A 27,937-nucleotide genomic window follows, 5' to 3' on the forward strand; every position below is an offset into this window, starting at 1 on the left:
TAATTCACAGGCTTATTTCTAAAACTACACCAGTTTATTGCTGTTCAAAATGACAGCAAATATACTTTGTTACCTGATTATATTGGTTTGTGGAAGCCTTTATAGTTATAATACTGCAAATATATTTTAGCAGAAACTTAATATTTTCTCCAACCTGTCCAATTCCAAGCATGTTTTAAATTCACTTTTTTCAGATTACATCTAAAGCAGAAATTCTATCCCTTTTTAAAAGAATGAAAAGTCAAATATCCAACCAGAAGTGGGAGTTATTAAACCCCATGTGGCGGTTTCTCAGTTTTGAAAACCTCTGGCTGTACTGTTTATTTTTCCTCTTGATGAAGGATGTCAATTTTTCTCTTCAGCCTTAGCCATAATCAAGTCACTGATCATAAAAACACATTTGTTGTATAATTTACTGAGACTTGGAGGTAGATTATGAGCCAGTAAATAATATTTAATGTGCCACTGCATTACTAAAATTTATGACTGCAATACTTCCTACTTAACTGTGAAACTCTCACCATTGAAAGAGGATTCTCATTTTATTTCATGGAGTATTAGCTTTCTAATTGGCTCATCATTTTCTATAATTCAAGTTTTGATCATTGACCTTTATCCATATGTACACAAATTAATCTAATGCTATTAGTCTTGGGTCTGATTTGATTTCATTGTTATATAACATACTATACTCGGCATGCATGATGCCCTGAAAATAAATTAAACTTTTTTCTTTTGAGTAAATATTTACTTTTGTTAATTAGTGCACCAACATTTCTACAAAATTGTGTGCCCAAATGAACCTTTAAAAGATATTTTACCAGAGTGAAAAAGGGACAATTCTTTCCACTTCTGAGACTTAGATTCAAATTGGTCCAACTGTGATGAAATCTCTGACTGTAATAAGTCCATGTAAATTAGGTGTGCACAATCCGGTGCTTAGGAGATTTGCATCTGTAAAGCAGAGCTGTCCAAAATTTGGTACCATGTTATCCAATGTGTTGATGTTGTACTGGATTGGAGACTGTAACAAGTGGGGTAGGGGTCTTCAGTGACAGGCTGGCAGAGTAAAGAAAAACAACGCAAGCTTTACTTTGCAGTGACAGTGTTCCATAGAGCTAACTCCTCAAGGTGGGATCAGGTCCTGTGCTGAAAGCATAAGAAAGCTCAGTTTGCAGGTATAGAAATCTGTTTACTTCATCCCAAACATTTCTTTTGCCTTTGCCCCGCCCCAAAGAAAGTTTGACATGAGAAGGGTTCTTCTAATTTTAATTATTTATTTTTCTGACAGTTGATCTACATGGTGCAATAGGATCTCCGGTAAGATTAGCCCGAACTGTGGTGATTGGTAAACGACAGGAATTGGTTCAGCGGTTGCTTCACTTCCTGACATATTTCATTCGTTGCTCTGAGCTGCAAGAAACCCAGCTGGTGGTCGAGGGGGATAGTGATGCGGAAATGAGTGAGTCGGTAATGACCACATCTCTGGAGAAAGGAGAGGTGGAAGAGTCAGAATATGTTGTGGTTACACTTCACAGGAATAAAAGTTCACTTTTCCCAACCATATTGCAAAACCAAAATACTCTTTCACGGGACAGTGCTGTCAGTTTGTATCGGGATGAGAAGTGTCCCCTTCATGCTACTAAAGAACAGCATGATGTTACCAGGCAGGAAGAATCAAGTGATGCATTTGCAAGATGTCACAGGAACGTATGGAAAACCAACTGCAGTCCAAATAGTTGTACTACAAATCTGACAGTTCTTGGCAGAGAAGATACCATCAAGCAATATAAGGAAAGCACAAACTACCTTCAGGAAGCCAAGACTGAAACAGTACTGTCTGTCAAATCTGGTGTTGCAGGCCAAAGCCTTATCATAGAGCCTATTGTTGAAAAACTGCCTCCTGATAAGCAGTTGTCTACTTCAGTACCCTGTAGTTCAGACCATCTTCAGGGCAGTCCCAATTCAATGCAAAAAGTTACCTTTCAGATTGGCTATTCTCTGTCACCAGACTCTGATACAGAAGGCAAGAGAAATGAAGCTGATGAGGCACTACGGAAAGACATTGAGGAGCTTAGGAAAAGAACACAGGGACAAGAGGTATTGCCTGTAACACTGGACCAAAACAAAATTAATAGGACAAAGGACACATCATCCAATTCATACAATTATAAATGGGATTCTACACATGAAGGAAGTATGAGCATCTTTGATGAGTATTTTACTGAAGATAATTTAATAGAAACAAAGACCATCGATGATCTTCCCAAAGAGGATCAGCAGAAAGTTGAACAACAAGAGGTTTCAAAAATGGGACTTTATATTCAGAACAATGAACAGCAACGTGACTTGAGTGGGAACAGTTGCTTGTGCACTTGTAAGATATATGGAATGGACTTAGATTCTCATATTCTTAGTTCTGCTGAGCAGGACTGTGGAGACAAAGTCTCTGATGACCCCTGTGGGGAACAAGACCAGAAAAAAGCACCTTTTGGAGTTGAATGGGACATCCCCCGAAATGAGAGCTCAGACAGTGCCTTGGGTGACAGTGAAAATGAGGATGCAGCTCATGAGTCATCCAAACATTGTCGCTACAGTACAGAGCAGGATGACTGGCTGGAACAGATGGAGCTACCTTTCCCAGGGTAAGGACAGAATACGTATGTTACATTGAACAAGGAAATCTTGCACCAAACTAATTTGTTTAATGGCATGTAAGCAATGTTTAGCCATATAGGCAAATGAAATTTCTTTGATAATTGACTTCAGCTTAGTTTGTCAGGGATAGCTAACAACCTTTTTTTAATTCACCTAGATGTGGGCCTCATTAACCAGTCCAGCATTTAGTGTCTAAGTGCCCAGAGGGCAGTTAAGTGTCAGCCATGTTGCCATTGGTCTGGAGTCACATATAGACTAGATCAGACCAGGTAAGGACAGCAGTTTGCTTCTTTAAAGGGCATTAGTGAACCAGATAGGGTTTTCTCTGACAATTGACAGTGGTTTTCCATGATCTCATTTAGACTCCTAGATTAGATTAGATTCCCTACAGCGTGGAAACAGACCCTTCGGCCCAACAAGTCCACACCAACCCTCTGAAGAGTAACCCACCCCTTTCTGACAAATGCACCTAACAACTATGGACAATTTAGCATGGCCAATTCACCTGATTTGCACATCTTTGGAATGTGGGAGGAAACTGGGGTATCCGGAGGAAACCCACGCAGACACAGGGAGAATGTGCAAACTCCACACAGACAGTCGCCCAAGGCTGGAATCGAACCTGGGACCCTGGCGCTGTGAGGCAGCAGTGCTAACTGCTGAGGCACAGTGCTGCCCAGATTCCAGATTTTTGTAAAAATTGAATTCAAATTCCAGCATCTACCGTGGCAGGATTTGAACCTAGGTCCCTAGAACATTAGCAGGGTCTCCAGGTTAATAGTCTGCACAAGATACCACTAGACCATTGCTTCCCTCTAAATAGAAGGTGCCCATTGGATAAGGACAAGTTAGACAACATTGAAAAATAAGAACGTTATAAGAATGAAGTGCCCCTTTAATTTGTTCAGAAAGAATTGTTTGAACTTGCAGTGCCACCTGCAGACTATAGTCTGCCAGTGCTAACACACACTGTTCTTAATGAAAATGATACATTTTCTGCCTTTTATCAATGGTAATTGTTTACCCATGACCTGGAATGTTTTGCTGCGTTCTGAAGAGGAAGTAGAGAGATGAAATTAGACATTAAAAGCAAAAATGGGTTAAAATCTTGAAATATGAATGTAAGTTAAATTGTAGTATAAATATATTTCTATTTTGAAATCCTGTTTTTAATCGCTACTGGCTTCTACCAAAATGAAGAGGATGCATTACTGACGGAAAATTAATGATTCATTGAATGCTTCATGTTTAATGTTGGAGCATTTTTCTCTGAGTCCAGAATCTTTTAAGTACTGTGGGCTAGTTTCCCATTTACTTGCTGAGGCCTTTAATGTTTGACCCAGCCCCACTATTTAGGAAGGGGGTCTCTGTTTTAAGTCAGAACGTTTGCTCTTGGCAATTCCATAAATGTGTCCTGATTAATTCAAATTGTAAACACCTATTTCTTGACTCTGTTTAAGTCACATACATAGAATAAAAACATTTGCTTAGCTAGAATGGATGAGAAATTCTGAATGAAACTGTGCTAATGGAGAAGGAAATTAAGTTTATTGCTGAAACAATTATCAGCCATAAATATGTGAACCTAAAAACTACTTATAGGAAATAGTTGGCAAAGAATTGTGACAAAGCAAGTGACGATGTGCAGGCAAAAGCTTTCCTTATTGAATGAAAGATTGAAATCATTTGTAGAGTCATTGAGATGTACAGCACAGAAAAAAAGACCCTTCAATCCAACTCATCCATGCCTACCAGATATCTGAAATTAATCTAGTCCCATTTGCCAGTACTTGGCCCATATCCCTCCAAATCCTTTCAATTTATACACCTATCTAGATGCCTTTTAAATATTGTAATTATTCCAGCCTCCTCCATTTCCTCGAGCAGCTCATTCCATACACGCAGTGCCCTCTGCATGAAAAAGTTGCCCCCTAGGTTCCTTTTAAATCTTTCCTCTCTCACCTTAAACCTATGTCCTCTAATTCTAGACTCCCCCACACCAGGGAAAAGACTTTGTCTATTTACCCTATCCATGCCCCTCATAATTTTATAAATCTCTATAAGGTCACCCCTCAGCCTCCAACACTCCAGGGAAAATAGTTCCAGCCGATTCAGCCTCTCCCTATAGCTCAAGTCTTCCAACTCTGTCAACATCCTTTTAAATGTTTTCTGAACCCTTTGAAGTTTCACAGCATCCTTCCGATAGGGGGGAGACTAGAATTGCACACAATATTCCAAAAGTGGCCTAACCAATGCCCTGTACAGCCGCAACATGACCTCCCAACTCCTATACTCAATGCTCTGACCAATAAAGGAAAGCATACCAAATGTTGTCTTCGCTATGCTATCTACCTTCAACTCCACTTTCAAAGAATTATGAATCTGCACTCCAAGGTCTCTTTGTTCAGCATCACTCCCCAGGACCTTACCATTAAATATGTAAGCCCTGTTCTGATTTGCTTTTCCGAAATACAGCACCTCGCATTTATCTAAACTCCATCTGCCATGTTTTGTGCTCCACATTCAGCAAATGAATGTTTCAATGGACAGCATTATAATGGAAAATTATGGGAGGCTACAGTGAATGAATCTCAAAACTTAATTTGTGGCTTTTATTTCAGCAGGAAATAGGTTAATTCATGTAATTATGGAAAGTCCTACATTAGTTGAGGATGGTGCAAACAAAATCATCATTGTCATTTGTGCAAAGTAGCAAACAACAAAGTACTGTAGATATTTGAAATTTTACAGCTAAAATGGGAAGTCCAAGAGAGATTTTCAGTAGACCCGATAGTATTTGTGGAATGAGAAACAGCATCAATATTTTAGATGTGACTGACTTAGTTTTGATGGAAGCTTACAGGTCTGAAACACACTGTTTTAGAAGATCAGCTTATACTCAAAGAACTATTGTCTCAAAGTAGAAGTGAATTCACAAGCCTGTTGTGCAGATTAGAAGAGTTAAACTCTGAAGTTATTTCAGCATTTCAAAGTCCTGGCATTTTCTGCATAAATTTAATATTTTCTGTTTATGGTTTCCCACTTCAATTTTTGTCATTATATGTATCATGCTCACTCCTGTGATTAGCTCAGATTTTTACAATGTTATTGACACCATGTAAAATTTCTGGTTCTGGAATTTATTTTACTGCATTTTAATGGAGAAAAGTTTATTCTGTATGTGTTCCTGTGTGATTCTGAACAGCAATATGCCCTGTCTAAAGTATAATGGTTATAATAAACAGTAAGTACAGAACCCAATTTACTTTGTGAAAAAAATTGAGCTTTAGCTGTCTCATTGCTGAAAACTCCAAGTGGACCTTTTGTATTTGCACAACATTTCTCACTGGGCTCATCAGTTTAGTATTGTGATGTGTTTAAATACCAATGGGTGGGGACAGTGTGTTAGATTGCTAATAATGATTGCACAATTTCTTTGAATCTGATTATGTGCTGAACAGGGAGATTGCACAAAAAGAGGAACGTGACTGACAGTAAACTAGTTTTAATTTCTATTGGTGATCTCTGGAAATTTCACCCTGACCTTGTGGTGGCTGTGCTGCTCTTTTTTAGTCAGTTGGAAGTTATCTTGCATCAATAATGGGGAGATTCCAAGTGTTGCAACAAACAAAAAGTGAATGAAACTTAATTATCTATTTTGTGGTGTGGCATGCATTCTGAATTCCTATGCATATTTCTGTTCATTGTCCCTTAGTAGCTTATTCAAACTTCTTGATTAAACTGTGACTTATTCCCATTGATCGGATTCTATTATTGTAGTTATACAGGGATGCCTGAATGGTATATATGGATGCTTATTGGAACTGGCAATAACTAAAGCTGTAAACCACTGGTGTGTTACAAATCTATCTTGAGATGGGATTAGCTGTGTCACTCATTGATTTATTAATTACAGAAGATAACAGCTGATACTAAATCATAGAGTTGACCTGGCTTCAATTTTGTACATTCCTGATTGATATTTGTGCTTTTGTTCCTTGTTCAAAGGCAATAAAACTTCTACAATGATACTTTCTAGCTAATGAGTGTCTGAATCTTGCAACATCAGTCTCAACCGATCAATAAAATCAGACAAGTGAAAGATTTGGAAAAAAAAATATTTTTAGTTTTAAGTATGTTAAAATATAACTTTTTTTTTCTTCCTCCTTCCTTAGGTCAAGTGTAGTTGAAATCTGCCACAGCAAACCCAGTATAGCGAATTTTGGAAGGTCTCTTTTTGGTGGCTATTGCCCATATTATGTATCCGATTTTGTTCTGCATGGAACAGGCAGTGATGAAAAGCTGAAGCAGTGTTTGGTATCAGATTTAACACATGCTGTACAAGTAGGTCACTAATTTTATTTTTTCAGTTTGTTTCAATTCTTTTGTAGGCATTTGGTCACCAAGGCAATACCAACACTCGATATAATTTAGAATAATAAATCTTCATGACGTATTGAAGATTTATTGAGAGTTAGAATTATTTTCTTAATCCTTTATTATTCTAGATGATTAAAATCCAAACACATTTTAAAAGTGTTATGGTTATCTTTTACGGTATATTTGTCAAATACCTTGACACAGGCAGGTTATTGACAAGAGGCCTGAAGAAAAAAATGTTGGGAAATAAAATAATGCTATATTTTAAGACTTTAAAAAAACTTTTCCTTTTCATGCTAACCATTTATGACTGAGAGTAGATGTCCTGTTTCAGGTCTCATCCATTACAGATTAACTAAAACCATATGTATTTATTTTGGAAAAATATTTGCTAAGTATATCAACTCCTGTCATATTCTTTCCATTCAGCATCCAGTGTTGGATGAACCTATATCAGAAGCTGTTTGCATTATCGCTGACTTGGATAAGTGGACAGTGCAGGTTGCAAGTAGTCAAAGGCGAACCACAGACAGCAATAGACTTGGCAAAGAAGTACTTGTCTCCAGCTTAGTATCTAACTTGCTTCATTCCACGCTGCAGCTCTACAAACTAAATCTTTCACCAAACTTTGTGAGTATAAGACCATTAAGATTGATGTTATATCAGTTAAAATTTCTCAGAATGTTACTGATAATTCCTTTGAATAAAATGTAAATTCTTATACAGTGGGTAATAGCTCTACTTGCCATCAATTTCCATGGTCTATAAATGAGATAGCGTTTTCAAAATGTTTAATTTTGGCATCCCATTGTCATATTCAAATGCTGCATGTTCACTTTTCTACTAACATTTCAAATCCATCTTAATTCCGCCTTCTAAAGCCTTTTGCACCACTTACCGATGATGCTATTGATCTGGTTCACATCTGCATTGCTCCACCCTTTGACTTAACAAATTCTGGATCGTTATTTGCCTCCATGATGATCCTTACTGAAATGAGTGATTTATAAATTAGAAACTACCTGTCATTCAACTTTGCCTGACAGTGTACCACCAAAATCCGAAATCTTGACCATCTGAAGGGGTACTGTTTCCTGACAATCAAATACTCTAGTTGTGGCAGGATCATCCTGAAAAACAGGAAGATCCTCACACTCTTCCTCCTTTGTATGCTGCATTCTCACTTTTTAAGTATGTAGCAAGATTTTATTTTTAATCACTTAGACACAGGATGTATTACAGGACTTTACTTATAGAAAAGAAGGTTAAGAGGTGCTTAATAAGAAGGCAGTGTATGTGCTTTAGAAAGAAGGTACCAGAGAATGGAGATTCGTGACCCTGTAATCAATATGAGCAGAAAAAGGCCTGCAGATTGGAAGCTGAGTCGAAAGGACGTTGAGGAACAGAGCATGAACTAAATTGTATAGTGTAAGAGGGTGACCTAAGTTTAAAAAGAGGTTGTTGTAGAGGAGAAGGAGAAAAGGATGAGGAAACCCCATATATAACCAAATTATATATGGCACGTACAGATATTCAGAAGGTGTTTAAAAGAGGTTTGTTTTGTGATGCGAAAGGATTTATGGCATGTATATATAGCATGGTTGTTGAATATGTCTGCTCAGAAATTTAGTGCTTAATTCAGTTTTATAAATTTTTTTTTAAAAAATGGGTCTAGGCTTTTATCAAAGTTTTACTACACAGGTGAGAAAAACCTCGAGAGGCTAACAAATGAGCAGATAAAAGGTAAAAATGAAATGGTGAAGAAAGGTATAAAATCATGTATGCTGGAGGAAAAAAATAGGAATGGGAGCTTAAATTCAACAATGAAGTAATCGGAGAAATTAAGGTGCACACATTTGGATGTCTTAGATTTAACAAGTGGAGTCATAAAGCACAAAAACAAAAATAATGATTTTAAGTTTGTTCACAAGCATGACTGAGCATAGCCAGAACAGTTTGATCAGTTTTGACTGTCTTATTGTTGAGTATCAGTGAGAATTAATCAGAATTATAGTCATTTGATGAAAGATCTTAATTATTGTCACTCTTTTTCCCCTAACCAAAAAGGCCAAAGGTCTCTATGTTTTGCACTTATGTATGGTATGAATAGAAGAAGATTATTCCTGTTGATTTGGGAATCATGAATGAGGTGGTATCAATTTTAAAATTGTTGCTACAAGTACAGAAGGAGTTTAAGAGATATGGTAGAAATTTCAGACAGAAATGCTTACAAGGAACAGTTGAGACTGAGCTAATGCATTTTTAAAGAAAGTATAAGTATGTATTTTAAAACAGTGTTTCAGAATTACAGAAAGTAACATAGTTAGCTTATTTTTAAGATTCTCCAGTGAAGAGTTGTGTTAGATGGTCCCCTTTGGTGCTGTAAATTCTGGTGGTTTATGTTTATAAATATCCCTCGAACGAGAACGAACAGAGTTGTTGTCTCTGGTTTGTTACCCGTGCCACGTGATAGAGAGTCGAGGAATAGGGAGAGAGAAGAGTTAAATGCGTGGCTACAGGGGTGGTGCAGGAGGGAGGGATTCCAGTATTTGGATAACTGGGATTCGTTCTGGGAAGGTGGGACCTCTATAAACAGGATGGTCTGCACCTGAACCTGAGGGGCACTCGTGTCCTTGGGGGGAGGTTTGCAAGTGCTCTTTGGGAGGGTTTAAACTAATTCTGCAGGGGCATGGGAACCTGGAGTGTAGCTTTAGGGTACAGGACCTTGAGTGTAGGGAGGTTAGGAACATGGCATCGATCTCGAAGGAGGGTGCCTGTAAACAGGAAGGTGGCTTGAAGTGTGTATACTTCAATTCCAGAAGTATAAGAAATAAGGTAGGTGAGCTTGCAGCATGGGTTGGTACCTGGGACTTCGATGTTGTGGCCATTACAGAGACATGGGTAGAACAGGGAATGGCTGTTGCAGGTTCCAGGGTTTAAATGTTTTAGTAGGGTCAGAGATGGGGGTAAAAGAGGGGGAGGTGTGGCATTGCTTGTCAAGGATAGTATTACAGCAGTAGAAAGGGTGATGGAGGAAGACTTGCCATCTGAGGTAGTTTGGGCGGAGGTTAGAAATAGGAAAGGTGAGGTCACCCTGTTAGGAGTTTTCTACAGGCCTCCTAATAGTCTGAGAGAAGTAGAGGAAAGTATTGCGAGGATGATTCAGGAGAAGAGTGAAAGTAGCAGGGTGGTTGTTATGGGGGACTTTAACTTCCCAGATATTGACTGGGAAAGCTATGGCTCGAGTTCGTTAGATGGGTCGGTGTTTGTCCAATGTGTGCAGGAGGGTTTCCTGACACAATATGTAGACAGGCCAACAAGAGGTGAGGCTATACTGGATTTAGTTCTAGGTAATGAACCAGGCCAGGTGTTAGACTTGGAGGTAGGTGAGCACTTCGGGGGCAGTGACCACAACTCGGTGACTTTTACTCTAGTGATGGAGAGGGATAAGTGTGCACTGCAGGGCAACAGTTATAGCTGGGGACAGGGAAATTATGATGCGGTGAGGCATGACTTAGGATGTGTGGATTGGAAAAATAGGCTTCAAGGGAAGAACACAAATGATATGTGAAGATTGTTCAAGGAACAGCTAATGGGTGTCCTTGATAAGTATGTACCAGTCAGGCAGGGAGTAAAGGGTCTTGTGAGGGAGCCGTGGTTTAATAAGGAATTGGAATCCCTTGTGAAAGGGAAGAGGGCAGCCTATGAAAAGATGAGGCGTGAAGGTTCAGTTGGGGCGATTGAGAGTTATAAGGTAGCCAGGAAGGATCTAAAGAGAGAGCTAAGAGCAGCGAGAAGGGGACATGAAAAGTCCTTAGTTGGTAGGATTAGGGAAAACCCAAAGGCTTTCTATAGGTATGTCAGGAAGAAAAGGATGACTAGGGTAGGTATCGGTCCAGTCAAGGATAGTAGTGGGAAGTTGTGTGTGGAGGCGGAGGAGATCGGTGAGACACTAAATCAATACTTTTCATCAGTATTCACTCAGGAACAGGACATTGTTGCCGATGTGAATACTGAGAGACAATTACTTAGATTGGACAGCTTTGAGGTATGTAGGGAAGAGGTGTTGGAAATTCTGGAAAGGATGAAAATAGATAAGTCCCCTGGCCCTGATGGCATTTATCCTAGGATCCTCTGGGAAGCTGGGGAGGAGATAGCGGAGCCATTGGCCTTGATTTTTATGTCGTCGTTGTCTACGGGAATAGTGCCAGAGGACTGGAGGATAGCGAATATGGTCCCCTTGTTCAAGAAGGGGAGCAGGGATAGTCCGAGTAACTATAGGCCAGTGAGTCTCACTTCTGTTGTGGGCAAAGTCTTGGAGAGAATTGTAAGGGATAGGATTTATGAACATCTGGATAGGAATAATGTGATCAAGGATAGTCAGCATGGTTTTGTGAAGGGCAGGTTGTGCCTCACAAACCTTATTGAATTCTTTGAGAAGGTGACCAAGGAAGTGGACGAGGGTAAGCAGTAGATGTGGTGTATATGGATTTTAGTAAGGCGTTCGATAAGGTACCCCATGGCAGGCTATTGCAAAAACTACGGAGGTATGGCATTGAGGGTGCGTTAGAGGTTTGGATTAGGAATTGGCTGGCTGGAAGGAGACAGAGGGTAGTAGTTGATGGTATAGGTTCATCTTGGAGCGCAGTTACTAGCGGTGTTCCACAAGGATCTGTTTTGGGACCATTGCTGTTTGTCATTTTTATAAATGACCTGGAGGAGGGGCTTGAAGGCTGGGTGAGCAAGTTTGCGGATGACACGAAAGTCGGTGGAGTTGTGGACAGTGAAGAAGGATGTGGCAGGTTACAGCGGGATATCGATAAGTTGCAGAGCTGGGCAGTAAGGTGGCAAATGGAATTCAATGTAGCTAAGTGTGAAGTCATTCACTTTGGTAGGAGTAACAAGAAGATGGATTACTGGGCTAATGGTAGACTACTTGGTAGTGTGGATGAGCAGAGGGATCTTGGTGTCCATGTACACAGATCTTTGAAAGTTACCACCCAGGTAAATAGTGCTGTGAAGAAGGCATATGGTGTACTGGGCTTTATTGGTAGAGGAATTGAGTTCTGGAGTCCTGAGGTCATGTTGCAGTTGTATAAGACTCTGGTGCGGCCTCATCTGGAGTATTGTGTGCAGTTTTGGTCGCCATATTATAGGAAGGATGTGGAGGCATTGGAACGAGTGCAGAGGAGGTTTACCAGGATGTTGCCTGGTATGGTAGGACGATCGTATGAGGAAAGGCTGAGGCACTTGGGGCTTTTCTCATTGGAGAGAAGAAGGTTTAGGGGAGATTTGATAGAGATGTACAAGATGATTAGGGGTTTAGATAGGGTTGACAGTGAGAACCTTTTTCCGCTAATGAAGTCAGCTGTTACTAGGGGACACAGCTTTAAATTAAGGGGTGGTAGGTATAGGACAGATGTTAGGGGTACATATTTTACTCAGCGGGTTGTGAGTTCATGGAATGCCCTGCCAGTAGCAGTGGTGGGCTCTCCCTCTTTATGGTCATTTAAGCGGGCATTGGACAAGCATATGGAGGTTATTGGGCTAGTGTAGGTTAGGTAGGCTTCGGTCGGCGCAACATCGAGGGCCGAAGGGCCTGTACTGCGCTGTATTTTTCTATGTTCTATGATCAGGACTTGTGACATGTCAATGAAGGAGGGTGAGATTAAAAAGACCAAGGGTGAGCAGTATCTGAATGGAAAGATTGAAAATTTTTATTAAAGGAGATTGAAGGTGTAAAACGTTTGTGGTTAACAATGGGAGTATTAAGTGGAATGGTTTTGAAGTGAGTGAATTATTTAAAGACCAAAAGAACTTACAAAAATGACTGATGCCTAGACAAGATCTATGGTACATTGCAACAGGAATATTTGGATTATACCTGGGTGCAACAAGTCAGCTTGATTATCTATTGGGAGTAGAAAACAGTTGCTGATTTTGAGCCATATTAGAGTTGAAATGTTCATGTACTCGCATCAGAATGAAGTTCTAGTTGTGGAAGGCCCTGTTTGCAAGGGAGGAGGCATTTTACAAGATGATACGCATGCTTTTTCTGGTCCCCAAGTAAGATAAACTTTAAATACTGTTTTCTAGCAAATTAAACTGAGTTGAAAATGATAAAGCTCATTCTCCATCACATTAAGGCTCAGTTGATAGAAAATAACTTGGATTCATTAATCTGATTTGAATCTAGAGGATTTCTCCACTGTTTTGAAAATCATTAAGTATTTCAGTATAGCAGGAGATGGGATGCCAAATTAACTTCATAAATACTGGTTCAGATGATGAAATGATTGTATGATTTCTTGTACATAAGGTATTGAACTGATTTTATTTTCTAATTTTTTTTCATTTAGTGTATAATGCATCTTGAAGATCGGCTGCAGGAGCTGTATTTCAAAAGCAAAATGTTGTCAGAGTACCTTAAGGGCCAAATGAGAGTACATGTCAAGGAATTGGGCATGGTATTAGGGTAAGGAGTTCTGATGTTTGGATTACTATTCAGTATTCTCATCTGGATGTACAAGCATATATGTGGATGTCCTTTCGATGCCTCCTCCAATTGAATAACCTTCCAATATTGGAAACAAGGCTTATGTAAGATGTGTGATTTGGTGAGGTTTGGCGGTGTAGCTGGCCCTTGTAACACTGTTCAAAGATGCATGTAGAGGGATAATGATGGAAGAATTTGAACGTATCTAATTTACATTTTCCTCTGCTGCTTTTCTTCTGCTTTTATCCTAAAGGCAAAGGAATAAAACTGGTCAGACCACTTAGCATTGACTAAGGCACTAGAAACGGCAATAACAAACAAAACCCTGTCAACCCTGCAAAGTCCTCTTAATATATCTGGGGACTAGTGCCAAACTTGGGAAAGCTACCTCCCAGACGAGCCAAACAACAGCCTGACATAGTCGTAATCATGGAATCGTACCATATACACCATATCCCAGACAACACCATCTCTGGGTATGTCCTGATCCACCGGCAGGACAGACCCAGCAGAGGAAACAGCACAGTAGTACAGAGCGAGGAAGGAACTGCCCTAGGAATCTTCAATGACGACCCCAGACACCATGAAGCCTTAGATTATCAAGTCAAACATAAATCATGGAATCCCTGATTACCATATTCCGTTCCTTCTCAACTGATAATCAGTAATCCTCCTTCATGTTGCACAAGGGTGAGAGTGGTAAAGGTGCAGAATGTACGCTGCTTCAGGATCTTCATTGTTCACTACTAAGAATGACTCCGCAGTGTCACTACTGTTCAAACTGCTAGACTGAGTCTGTGGCATGTGGTGAGGGAAAAACATCATCTGCCTGCTGACGATGCATCTGACCATGACTGTATCAGTAAGATTTGCCATGTCTTCTCATTGAGAATATCCTGCATCATGTTGAGTGGCACTATCATTGTACTAAATGGGATAGGCTTCGATCAGATTTAGAAGCTCAAGACTAGGCATCTATGAGGTGCTGTGGGCCATCAGTAGGAGCTGAATTATACTTCAACAGTCTGTAGCCTCCTGGCTTGGCATATCCCCCATTCATTTGTGTAACAGCCCAGCAAATTTATAGTAATTTTCTAGTGTCAATTGTCAGATTTGCTGACAGTGTACAGAATATCTGGCTGTCTTTCAATCCCCCTCTTTTCAAACGAAAGGTATTGGAATATCCCATTCATTCTCATTGAAATTTGCATGTACTGGAAAGTGACTGGCTCCTGACTGGTGCATGTATATACTGAGTAGAGTATAGAGCAGGGAGCCATTGAAAACTGATCTCTGAAACATTAATAGATCAGTAAGATGGATCTATCCAATGAATATAAACATGTTTTGACACATGTAACAACCAACAGCAAAGAAGTTATTTTTTGACACACCATCTAACTAAGATTTAAGAAAATGAAGGTGTATGCATTGTCTGTTTTGACTTTATAGAACTAATTTGTAAATGCTGTTTCTGTTTCCCCCTTTCTTAGGATCGAATCCAGTGACCTGCCCCTGCTGGCAGCTGTAGCAAGTACTCATTCACCCTACGTGGCCCAGATACTGCTTTGAATTTCTCAATTGCCAAGCCATGTAAAACAATTGCAAGGGATATGACTGCACAGACTAGAAGACAGCACCAAATTATTTACATTCTCCAGGTTTTGTCATTTCTGTCTTAAGCAGCAACACTTCTGTGATTTTTAACTGCATGAAAATGCCACAGAACAAAATCACAATCGCAAGGGAATACAGGTTGCATTTTGCAGGAAAACTGTCACGTTTCTCAACACTTTGAATCTGTCCACAGTCAAAACGAACAATGGAGAATTTTAGAAAAGGAGACCAAAAGGGAAAGTGAAATGTTCTTTTTCAGAGTACGAGTTGTGTACCTGAAGAACCACAATTTGAAAGCAAGAGCATGAAATTGCTGTTTGTCTTCTGATTAATCTAGAACCATGACCTTGCATGTTTTGGAAACTTTTTGACTTCAAAGAAGTCAGACTAACCTCTCCTGTTCTTACTGAACCTAAACATATATTTACGTGTTTTTATTTTTTTTTGTACTCTTATAGACAGAGTATTTGAAAAAAAATGTTTTATATGTTTACTTTTACAAAAGCCCCGTTCAGAATAAACTTCAAAAATGTATGTTTTAATGTTTTAGAAAATATGATGTAACTGACAGAGTTCAATAATGCTACTCATTGCCTTTTAATTAGTGAAATCATTGCCTGTGATTACAGTTGTTATCATTTATGCATTGAAACTGTAAATATGTGGGGGTTATAGCTGATAAAATCAAATAGGAAAGTAATGTGTTCATTTGTTTCTATCAGTAACAGTTCTTCAGCCAACGATCTGACATCAAGCTATCATTCAAAAAAATTTATTTCTAAATGGGGAAGGGAAATTGATTCAATTTATATCCTACCTCAGTTAATCCTGGACCGAGGGCTTTCTTCTGTTCCCACTTCTCTTTTCCAGTTCTGTTTCCTAAATTTCAATTTAGCTTAGTTTTGTTTTTTGCCATTTGGTAATTTTATGCATGGTATTCTGCTGAAGGTGCAAAATGTAATAGCATGCTCAGGTACTGGAGCGACACAATGAGTTGAACTAATGACATAGGAACCTTTTGGGGGTTATTGCTTATATGGCCAGAAGAAGACACTGATCTTAATACATGTTCAGGGTATGGATTGCTGAATATGTGCCTCACATATTGTAATGAGACAATCTGAAAATTTATTCTCTCGTCCTCATTTATTACATAATATTTACACAGTTTTTTTCTGCAGTATGGTAGTCTCAGGAGATTTAGTTTAATGTCCCCATTTTGATAGAACTGACTTCACAAAGTGAAGCTTACCTCGTTCAGGTTGGGTGGGATGTTTTGGATATGATTTGGGAGTCTGCAATGGCTTCATTGTGACAAGTTAAATCTCTTCCAGAAACAAAAGGGAGAAATGCTGGGTGAAGAGGGGGAAATTAGGGCAAAGAACCAAATTAAATCTAATGTGGTGAAATAATCCATTTCAGGTAATTGGAATCTGTTATAAATTTATGAATAATGTTTTGATGAGGAATCTTTTATCTGACTCTGCGAGTAGCACAATGCATCCCAGTCTGGTGGTGTGGATTAGTTTTGTCTTTACTTCATTTCCTTGCAAACGTCCACACTAAGTTCAGTATCTCAGCTGCAGCCAGTTGGAGACAAGTGAGAGCTCCATGCTTCTCACAGCATAGTCTGGAGTCTGGTTTTCAGTAGTCCCTTTGCTGCCTTAGTCAAGAACTAAGGTGTGGAATGGGGGAAAGCGAGGCAGGGCAAATTAAAAATGCAGGGTGGCTTGGTTTCACAGTTTCAATGTCATTGAAGTACAGTAGTAATTATCTTTTAATATACTAGCTGGGATTATCACTTATCTGAACCAGCTACAGTATGTATTAAGTTTTTGCTTGTTACTTCAATCACAGTCATAATCAAATGAAAGGTAAGATGAGAGGCATTGGCTAACATTTAAAATCTGATTTGAACTTATTTTGGTTGAGATAGTGCTAAGCAAGGTGCAAGGTAGAGTTTTTTAAAAAAAAACTTAGAACTGAGCATTTGCTTTAATAAGGGATATTTGGATATTTTGGGAGTGATACTGTTGATTTGTCATTTACTGTAGTCAGAAACAGTACTCATTTCCAAAAACACAAAACTTCTCTTGCACCTTTTTCTTTCAAACATCGTTTTTAAAGTCTTAAGGGAGATTTTGTGTAACTTTTCAAGATAACGTTATTACAACGTAATTTCTAAATAATTGCAACACAAGCGCTGAGCTTAACAGCATTGTACACGGAAAGAGATCATTGTATTTAATATGTTAATTGTAATGTCTTTTACAGTATTTTTTAATTTATTTTATTGAGATGGAAGTTATTGGCTAAATTGTACAAGACCTCCAGTACATTCTGTAAATACTTCCCCTATGTGTGCATATTTCCCATTTGTTACTTTTTGGAAAATTTTTCTGCAATAAATGTCTAAAAGAATGTAGAGTTGTTAATATCAGTGAGTGTTTAATTAATCATAAATATAATTAATCATAAATATAATTTTCCAAAAAATATTGGTTATTGAAGGGAGGGGAAGGTGGATGTTGAACTTTCTATTGAGTGAGTTACCTAACTTGTGGAAAAGAAAATTCTCACTTAATACCAATGTTGACCACTCCAATTTAATAGCATTTTTCAGCATTTTGTTTTTCTGCAAATTCCCTGAAATCAGGAACATGATTTGAATAAGACACGATTTTTCATATATTTTAGAAACCCTTTGTGTGTTATTGAAGCCTCATGCGTTCTTATGCTTTACGGAAAAGTGCATGCCATTGTAAATATAGGCTAGCCTGAGTGAAGTTGCCTCATCTTAGAGGCTAAAGTGGCATTCCATCTGTCCCCCACACTGATTTTTGGTCAATATCAAGTCAACATTTTCTTTTTGATCACACATGTTAACTTCTGATACTTATTGTATCTAGATATATGAAGGTTTTTGTTTAAGATTTAAGAATATTTATCATAAGTGTGACCAATCTACCTAACCTACACATCTTTGGACTGTGGGAGGAAACCAAAGCAACCAGAGGGGACCCATGCAGACACTAGAGAATGTGAAAACTCCACCCCTAGGGTGGAATTGAACCTGCGTCCCTGGTGCTGAGCGGCAATGCTAACCATTGAACCACCATGCCACCCACAAGTCTGGTGTATAACACTCTATCAAATAATCTTTTGGCTGTCCATGCAGATCACATCAACAGAATTACCATCATCAACCCTCTTAAAAGAACTCCAGTAATCCATTAAACAAGACTATTAATTCTATCCTCTTTGTTTTAAGTTTCCTTCCAACTCAACTTTCCATATCCCTAAATCGGATTGCTGGTTACTGCTTGAGTATCAATAGCTTATTCAGAGTCATACAACATGGAAATAGACTGTTGGGTCCAACATATCCATACCACCCAGGTTTCCTAAACTGAACTAGTCCCATCTGCCTGCATTTGGCCCATATCCCTCTAAACCTTTCAATATCACCTCCAAATCAAATTTGAAAACTTCCAATGCCTTAGTGTCCTTCTCTTTCAACATGAACTGCTCCCTTGGTAAAGATGGATGCAAAATATTCATATAATACTTCTGCTAAATAAGGTCCCCAGTTATAACAACTTTATAATGTTTACAGCACTATTTTTCTTCTAGATTTGTTCCTGTACATCCTCCCCACAAGTTGTCTGTCTGTAGTCAATGCTGAGTAATGTAGTTGCATCCTTCTTCGTTCCAGCCAAATAATTCTGTCCTTGAACCCTTCATGCATCCTCTTTGTCTAATGTTACAATGCTCTCCTTAACTGATACCACCACAGAGTTTTGCCCGTCCTTCATCCAGGCCTCTGTTATTAATGCCTCATAATTTATGAATGTAACTTAGCAATCTTATTTACATAATACTGCATGTATACATTGCACGTATCATTATATTTCCCCCATGCTCTGACTCCAACTGTTAACGTACTATTCTCTATTTTGGTGTTATCTGTGACCCCCTAGTATTACATGCACACTGTTCTTACTCTCGAGTAAGACCGTAAGAAACAGAAGCAGGAGTAGGTCATTTGAGCTTGCTCTGCCATTCAATAGATCAAGGCTAATCTGACATACTTCATACCTACTTTTCTGCATTTCCTTGTAAACCTGGGTTCCCTGACAAATCAAGACTTCAGCTATCTCACCCTTAAATATACACCTGGAGTCTGCCCTCACAGCTCTCTATAGCTAGGAGTTCTAAAGACTCAAACTCAGAAGAAATTATTCCTCATCTCAGTTTTAAATTGGTGCCCCTTCTAAGATTCTGCCCTCTGGACCGCGACTTACTCTCATGAGGGGAAACATCCTCTCCGCATTTGCCCTCTCAAACCCTTAAGAATCTTGCATATTTCAATGAGATCACCCCTCGTTTTTCTAAATTCCAGTGAGCAGAGTCCCAACCCGTTTAGCCCTTCATCATGAGACAATTCCTCCATACCAAGGATTACCCTAGTGAACCTTCTCTGAACTGTCTTTAATGAAATGAAATCTTTCCTTAAATAAGGGGACCAAAACTACACTCAGTAGTGCAGATGTGGTCTCACCAACAGCTTGTCCAGTTGCAGTAAGATTTCTCTTAGACTCCAACATCTTTAAAATAAGGGCTAGTGTTCTATTAGTATTCCTGATTATCTGCTGTACTTGTGCTAGCTTACTGCGTTTCATGCACAAATACCCCCAAGTCCCTCTGTATTGTGACTTTCTGCAGGTTTTCTCTATTTAAATAATATTGTTCTTTTGTCCATTCCTAAATGAGAAATTTCATTTTTACACTCTCCTCCATTTGCCAACTTATTGTCCAATCAACTTTTCAAGATCTGTTAACTCTTCGTATCCCTTTTGCAAACTGCCTTTTCACCTATCTTTGTATCATTTGCAAACTTGATTACAGTACATTTCCTTCCTGCAAATCATTAATATACATATCAAACAATTGTGGTCCCAGCATTGATCCCTGTGGAACTGTACTGATTATGGGTAGCCAACCTGAAAAAAACCCACATTTGCCATTCACTGTTTCATGCCCATGAGCCAATTCTCTCGCTGTGCCAATGTATTACTTCCAGCATTGTGGGCTCTTATGACTTAACCTTTTGGAAGGTCATCAAATGCTTTCTTGAAGTTCAAATCTAACACATCTACTGGTTCCTCTCTGGTTGAGACTTCCTCAAAAAACTCTAAAACTAGCCAGACACAAGTTCCCTTTCAAGAAGCCATGCTTGATTAGATTATAATTTTCTAAATGTATTGCTATTACTTCCTTAATAATTGATTCCCACACTTTTCCAATAATCATAGAACATAGAAAAGTACAGCACAGAACAGGCCCTTAGGCCCACGATGTTGTGCTGAGACTTAATCCTAATGTAAAATATAGTAACTTAACCTATGCACCCCTCAACTCACTGCTATTCATGCGCATGTCCAGCAATCGCTTAAATGTCCCTAATGACTCTGCTTCCACCACCACAGCTGGCAACATATTCCATGCATTCACAACTCTCTGCGTAAATAACCTACCTCTGATGTCTCCTTTATACCTTCCTCCTAATATCTTCAAACTCTGATTTCTTGTGCCAGTCAATCCTGCCCTGGGGAAAAGTCTCTGGCTATTGACTCTTATCTATTCCTCTCATTATTTTGTACACCTTGATCAGGTCTCCTCTCTTCCTCCTCCTCTCCAGAGAGAAAAATTTGAGCTTATTCAACCTTTCTTCATAGGGCAAGCCCTCCAGTCCAGGCAGCATCCTGGTAATCCTTCTTTGCACCCTCTCCAAAGCCTCTATCTTTCCTATGGTAGGATGACCAGAACTGGACACAATATTCCAAGTGTGGTCTCACCAGGGACTTGTAGAGCTGCAGCAAAACCTCGCGGCTCTTAAACTCAATATCCCTGTTAATGAAAGCCAAAACACCATATGCTTTCTTAACAACCCTATCCACTTGGGTGGCAACTTTGAGGGGTCTGTGTATTTGCACACCCAGATCTCTCTGTTCCTCCACACTGCCAAGGATCAATGTTAAGCAAATTGAGCTAAAGTTACCATTGCCATTAAATTTTAGGCTATAGTTAGATGGGTCATCAAGCACAAGAAAATTATTTCTTTTCTCTTACACCTGGACACTGGGATCATTGACACTTCTAAGACCATGGAGAAAATGAGGACTGCCGATGCTGGAGATCACAGTCAAAAAGTGTGGTGCTGGAAAAGCACAGCCAGTCAGGCAGCATCTGAGGAGCAGGAGGTTCGATGTTTACTTCAGAGACCATACAGTGTGGTATGTACAATACATGAAACAATAATTTTCAGATTTGGAACATCACCTCTTTTACAAAAGCAAAAATACTGAATGAATCTTGTCAACTGAAACATTAACTCTTGTTTCTGTCCTGACATGCTGAGTAGTTTCAGCATTTTACTACAATATCTTAACCTTCATTGCTGCCCACTGAAGGAAGTGTTTCTTACTATTGCTGTAACTATACCTGAAAAGAGTTTACAAGGAGAGGGGGATGGGGCCATAGAAAAATAGCCCCATTCCCTCCTCTCCATTCCTAATGAAGGGCTTTTGCCCAAAACGTCAATTTTTCCTGCTCCTCTGATGCTGCCTGATCTGCTGCGCTTTTCCAGCACCACTCTAATCTAAAATCTGGTTTCCAGCATCTGCAGTCCTCACTTTTGCCAAAGAAAAATGATCAACATTGAGCCTTTCAGGAATATCCATGCTCAAAGCAATTGTGGGAAGCAACTGTGACCTACTTCCTTCTAATATGTTCAGAACAATGTCCTGGCCCATTCATCTTCCTTCCATGCTGAAGCATTATCTATCAATATCCTATACATGTCCAGGCTTGGGCTGATAAATAGCAACAAACATTTGCACCACACAAGCAATCGGCAGTAACCATGTCCCATGAACGTTTTATTCCTGAATTTCATACTATCAACATCTCAGAAATTTAACTTCTTCAACCATTTAAATACTAAGACAGCAAAAACCAAACAGAATCTGGGAATTCTGAAGTGAGTAACATACCTTCTTACTTCCCAAAGTTTATCCACCATCAAGGCTCAAGTCAGGAGCACGTAATAGAATATTCTTCAATTAACTGGATGAACACACCTTGATAACAACACTCAAGAAGTTTCATAGCATCCAGGACAAAGCAATCTGCATCATAGAATCACAGAATTGAAATGACGCAGCAGAAGGTATTTGACCTATCACTTATGCACTGGATTTGAGAGACTTAGTACCATTTCTGCTTTTCCTCATAACCCTGCAAGCTCTTGTGTCTATTTTAAGAATCATCCAATCATCCAATACCATATTGACTGACTGAATTGACGCTGCTACCACCTCACTTCCAGACAGTGCAGTCCAACACTTGCTGTTGAAAACGTTTTGTTTCTCACCTCACATTTGCTTCTTATGCCCTCTGATTTTCAATTCATTCACAAGCAGAAATGGTTGCTCCCTACTGACTCTGTTCAGACCTCTGATGGGTATGAAAACTTCTATGAAATCTTAGCTTTTTTTTTCTCTGAGAAAAACAATTCCAGCTTCTCTAATCTAGTCTCATAACTGAAGTTTCTCATCCCCGGAACCATCCCTATAAACCTTTTTGGCACTTCCTCCAGTGCATTTAGATTCTTCCTGAAATGTGGTATCCACAACTGAACATAACGCTTCAACATAACGCTGTTCTTGATCTCTGCTAATGAAGCTTAGAATATCATATGCTTTATTAAACATTCTTTCTAACCTGTCCTACCATCTTTAATAATGTACAAATGCATACACTCATGTCTCTCTACTCCCGTATGCTATTAAGAATAGTACTCTTTATTTCGTACAGTCTCTCCTCTGCTCTTTGTACAAAAGTGTATCACCTCACCCTTTTCTGCCACTGAGCTTCATCTGCCACCTATCTGCCCAATCCACAAACTTTTCAATGCCCGTTCTCAATTTATAATTCTTCCAAGTTTTATGTGATCCCTAAGCTTTGTGCTGTGGAATGGTCAGTTTCAATCTTCACATCAGGAAAAGCAACAGTCCCAACAGCACCAGTGAGGAACTTCACTACAAACTTTCCTCCAACTCAAAAAACATGTATTGAGCATTCCCCCTTGCTTCCTATGATTCACTCAATTTTGTACCTACATTGCTACTTGTCCCTTTTATTTAACGATCTATCCTCACAAGACTGTTGTATGGCACTAAAATGAAGGCCTCTGGAAGTTGATGAACTTCATAAACAGCATCAATCACCTCATTCAGCCCCTCAGTTACTTAAAAAAAAACTCCAGCAAGATTAGTTGGACATGATGGGTTAGCCTTCATTTTCCCATGTAACGGAATTCTATTCCAAACAGCTGTTTCTAGAAACTTTCCCATCGCCAAAGTTAAACACAGACTAGACTGTTATTGCTGGGTCTAACTTTACAATCCTTTTTGAACAAGGGCATGATTGTTTGCGAATCTCCAGCACCAGCTCTATATCTAAGAAAGATTGTTGCTAGTGCCTCTGCAGGTTCCAACCTCACTTCCTTCAATATCCTTGAATGTATCTCATCGGATCCCAGTGTCTTACAAAAATTTAAGAACTGCCTGATTGTCCAATAGCTCCTTGTTTTAAACCCCTCTCCTGACTGAGTTTCCTCCTCAGTCACCATGGCCTCAGTAACATCTTCCTTGGAGGTAATGACAAATGCAAAGTATTCTTTTAAAACCTCAACTATGTCTCTTGCTTCATGCGTAAAATCTCTTGGTTCCTAATCCATCTTTTATAACCCTTCTACAATCGATATGCTTTTACAATACAAACATGCCCATCTTTGAGTCAGCCTCCCTTCTTGTCACAATATCATAATCCTAGATGGCAATATCTGCCTCCAAGCAACCAACTTTATTGTAGAATATTTTGGGATTTCCCCTCGTCAGCTTCCAGTCTTTTCATATAATCGCTCTTCTTTACTGTCTTTTTAAGTCTTCTGTAGTCAGCTTGGTTCTCAATTGTATTTACTATCAAATGCCTGCATAAGCAAATGTTTCCTTCTTCAACTTAATTTCTATCTCCTTTCTCATCCAGGGAGCTTTGGATTTGTTTATTCTACCTTTCCCTTTTGAGGGAATTAACTTGGATTGAACCCAAACAATTTTCTTTTTGAGGAGGCCCATTGTTCAACTACTGTTTATTCCTGTCAAACTTTAGTTCCAGCTAAAGTGAGGACTGCAGATGCTGGAGATTAGAGTCGAGAATGTATTGCTGGAAAAGCGCAGCAGAACTGGTAGCATCCGAGGAGCAGGAGAATTGATATTTTGGGCATAAGCCCTGATGAAGCAACACACTCTCTCAACTTTAGTTCCAGTCTGCCTAATCCAGCTCAGTTCTTGCAGTTGCTTTGTCACCAGTTGACTCTGAATTGAACAAGGTCATTTTTCACCATTGTCATTAACTTTGTAATACAATGATCATTGTTTTCCAAATGCTCCCTCATTATCATTTCATCTACTTGCCCATTCTAATTCCAAAGAACTAGGCCAAGCAGTGCCTCCTTTTGGTTTGGACTGGTCAATTACTGTTGGAGGAAATTCTCCTGAATACAACTGTTATCTTAGTCTATGCACAGGCAGTTAAAATCCCCTATTATAACTACCCTATGGTGTTTATACAGCTCTGTTATTTCCTTGCAGATTTTTTCCGACATAAGCTTCCCTCTAATTGGTGGTGTATGGCTTATACCTGCAATGTAACTGTTGATTTAGTATTTCTTACATCTGTGCTTGAACCCTCTCAAAATGGTTTTTCTCTTCATCATTGCAATGCCCTCCTTACCCACAAACACTACCTCTACTCCTTATTCTCCTGCTCCTTGGATGCTGCCTGACCTGCTGCGCTTTTCCAGCAACACATTTTCAGCTCTGATCTCCAGCATCTGCAGTCCTCACTTTCTCCTTATTCTCCTTTGCCAGCTTTTCACAGCACCTTATAAGCAGAAATATTTTAACATTCACAATTCCCTTCCTTGAATTTGACCTCTATTTGCACCACAACATCATACTCCCACACAGCAATTTCAACCTTTAACTCCCCAATTTTACTTGCTGTACTCTGCGCATTCACATTAATGCACGTTGACCCTGACGTAAACTTCAGTACACTTTCATGTACTATGATACCACCTGTTACTGTATTATTCTCTGTTGTGGTGCTTTCTGCCTCTCCAAGCGTGTGCGCACCTGGGTATTACTTTCTAATATTCTCTCCTAGTTCACACACCCCGACTGAGTTAGCTCAAACCTCCCAAACAGCACTAACAAAATACCCTGCAAGGAAACCAGTCCTGTTCAGATGCAACCCATGCGGCTTGTACATGTGTCATCTTCCCCAGTGCCAATCCTTGTGTCCCAGAAATCTAAAAGATCCTTTCCTGCACCATCTCTCCTGCCAAATATTTATCTGAGTGACCTTGCTATTTCTGTACATGGATGCACATGTCGTTGAGAGTAAAGCGGAAATTACTTTAGAGATCCTGCTTCCTAATTTTCTATCTAGCTCCTTAAATTCTGATTGCATGACCACATCCTGTTTCCTCCTTATATTGTTAGTGCCAATATGGATCATGATCTCTGGCTGTTTGCCCACTAAGGTCTGCTGTAACTCACAGCTACTTCGGCCTATTAGTTCTGTACTGCCAAAAATATACCACTCCGACCTCCACTTATCTCACTTTCCAGCACAAGGCTAGAACTTGAATATTATGACATTTCAATTGCTCATCCTTGTACTTTTCAAAAGGTTGCAAGATTTTTTGCCTCAACTACCCTCTTTGAAAGTATTCCATGCCCTTACCACCCTCCAGATGAAAATAGTTTTCCTCAAAAGATCACTCAACCTCCTTTAACTTTAAACTGATGTCATCTTGTTATTGACCCTTCAATGAAGAGGAACAATTGCCTTCTAATCACCCTATTCATGTCCCTCAAAATCTTATAAACCTCTACCAGGTTCGTCCTCAACCTACTCTGCTCCAAAGAAAGCAACCCAAGCTTATAGAGTCATAGAGTCACAGAGATGATCAGCATGGAAACAGACCCTTTGGTCCAACCTGTTCACACCGACCAGATATCCCAACCCAATCTAAGGACAGTGTCGCACATATCTGTGAAGTGTGTTTTCTTGGTGTGTCAAATATAAAAAGGGGATATTCCACTGCATGATTTCAACTATAAGTTGCATACAAAGATTATATTTTGCTGGAGTGATTTTTATCTTGCTATCAGAACGGTGTTAACACATGAAACCTTGTTTCATCTTGCTTCTAGCTATCAACTGGAAATTTGAATTTCTTTTTAAAAGTTTCCAGTCTCTGGAGTTTGAACTTATCCAGGCTCTGTTGTGGTTCTGTTCGCTGAGCTGGGAATTTGTCTTGCAAACGTTTCGTCCCCTGTCTAGGCGACATCCTCAGTGCTTGGGAGCCTCCTGTGAAGCGCTTCTGTGCTGTTTCCTCCGGCATTTAAAGTGGCCTGTCTCTGCCGCTTCCGGTTGTCAGTTCCAGATGTCTGCTGTAGTGGCCGGTATATTGGGTCCAGGTTGATGTGTTTGTTGTTAGAGTCTGTGGATGAGTGCCATGCCTCTAGGAATTCCCTGGCTGTTCTCTGTTTGGCTAGCCACACACACAGATGACAAGCAACATGAATTCGACTGGGACAACACTACCATTATAGGGCAAGCCAAACAGAGGACAGCCAGGGAATTCCTAGAGGCATGGCACTCATCCACAGACTCTAACAACAAACACATCGACCTGGACCCAATATACCGGCCACTACAGCGGACAGCTGGAACTGACAACCGGAAGCGGCAGAGACAAACCACTATAAATGCCGGAGGAAACAGCACAGAAGCGCTTCACAGGAAGCTCCCAAGCACTGAGGATGTCACCTAGACAGGGGATGAAACGTTTGCAAGACAAATTCCCAGCTCGGCGAATAGAACCACAACAACGAGCACCCGAGCTACAAATCTTCTCCCAAACATTATCCAGGCTCTCTTCATAGCTGAAATGCTCCATCTCATGCAACCTTCTGGTGAATCTCCTTTGCACCTCCTCCACTGCAATCATATTCTTCCTTTTGTGTGGAGCCCAGAACTACACACAGTACTCGAGTTGTGGCCTAAACAAAATTCTGTACAGCTCCAATATGAACTCCCTGCTCTTATAATCTATGCTTCAACTGATAAAGGCAGGTTTCCTGCATATATTCCTAACTATCCAACTAACCTGCCCTGTCACCGTCAAGGATCTCTGGTCAAGCAGACCAAGATCCCTCTGTTCCTGTAAATTTACTAGTGTCTTGCCTTTCATTGAGTACTCCCTCATCTTGTTCCTTGTTCCAAAGTGCATCACCTTGCATTTGCCAGGGTTCCTTGACCCCAGCATCCCACCCTGGAATCGAGCTGACAGTCATGGAAACATCCTATGCGTTCCCCTAACTAAAGAATGCCTGATCAGTACTGCATTTCTTGCCTGCTGTACCCCGCTCCCCACTACTCATATACCTGGGCTACCTATGGCAAAGTGGAATTAGCTCTTACTGCACTCCTCTAAAGGACCAATCCTCCTCACCAATGTCCAGAACAGAAAACCAATTAGTTAGTAGGACCTCCAGGGACCTCTGCACTATCTGCCTGTTTCTTTTGATTTGTCTGTCCATCACCCATTCCTTTATTTGCCTGCTTGCACTTAACTTGCAATGTGAC

At 39.7% G+C, this 27,937-nt stretch overlaps 1 protein-coding gene and 1 long non-coding RNA gene across 10 annotated transcripts in view; one reads left to right on the forward strand and one right to left on the reverse strand.

Moving 5' to 3' along the window:
* Nucleotides 1-17,572, forward strand: part of fnip1 (folliculin interacting protein 1) — a 119,986-nt gene extending 102,414 nt beyond the window's left edge. For all 3 annotated transcript variants that reach the window (XM_072590613.1, XM_072590614.1, XM_072590615.1), the window contains 5 exons: nucleotides 1,292-2,645; nucleotides 6,834-7,002; nucleotides 7,468-7,668; nucleotides 13,398-13,513; nucleotides 15,028-17,572. In XM_072590613.1, the coding sequence (XP_072446714.1) occupies nucleotides 1,292-2,645; nucleotides 6,834-7,002; nucleotides 7,468-7,668; nucleotides 13,398-13,513; nucleotides 15,028-15,106 (1,919 nt within the window). In that variant the 3' untranslated portion in view covers nucleotides 15,107-17,572. The remainder of the gene's footprint in view (nucleotides 1-1,291; nucleotides 2,646-6,833; nucleotides 7,003-7,467; nucleotides 7,669-13,397; nucleotides 13,514-15,027) is intronic.
* LOC140492011 (uncharacterized) overlaps nucleotides 1-27,937 on the reverse strand; it is a 66,901-nt gene that overhangs the window by 19,348 nt on the left and 19,616 nt on the right. The window lies entirely within an intron of this gene.

This window comes from Chiloscyllium punctatum, chromosome 20 (genome assembly GCF_047496795.1).
Source record: "Chiloscyllium punctatum isolate Juve2018m chromosome 20, sChiPun1.3, whole genome shotgun sequence".
Lineage (NCBI taxonomy): Eukaryota > Metazoa > Chordata > Chondrichthyes > Orectolobiformes > Hemiscylliidae > Chiloscyllium > Chiloscyllium punctatum.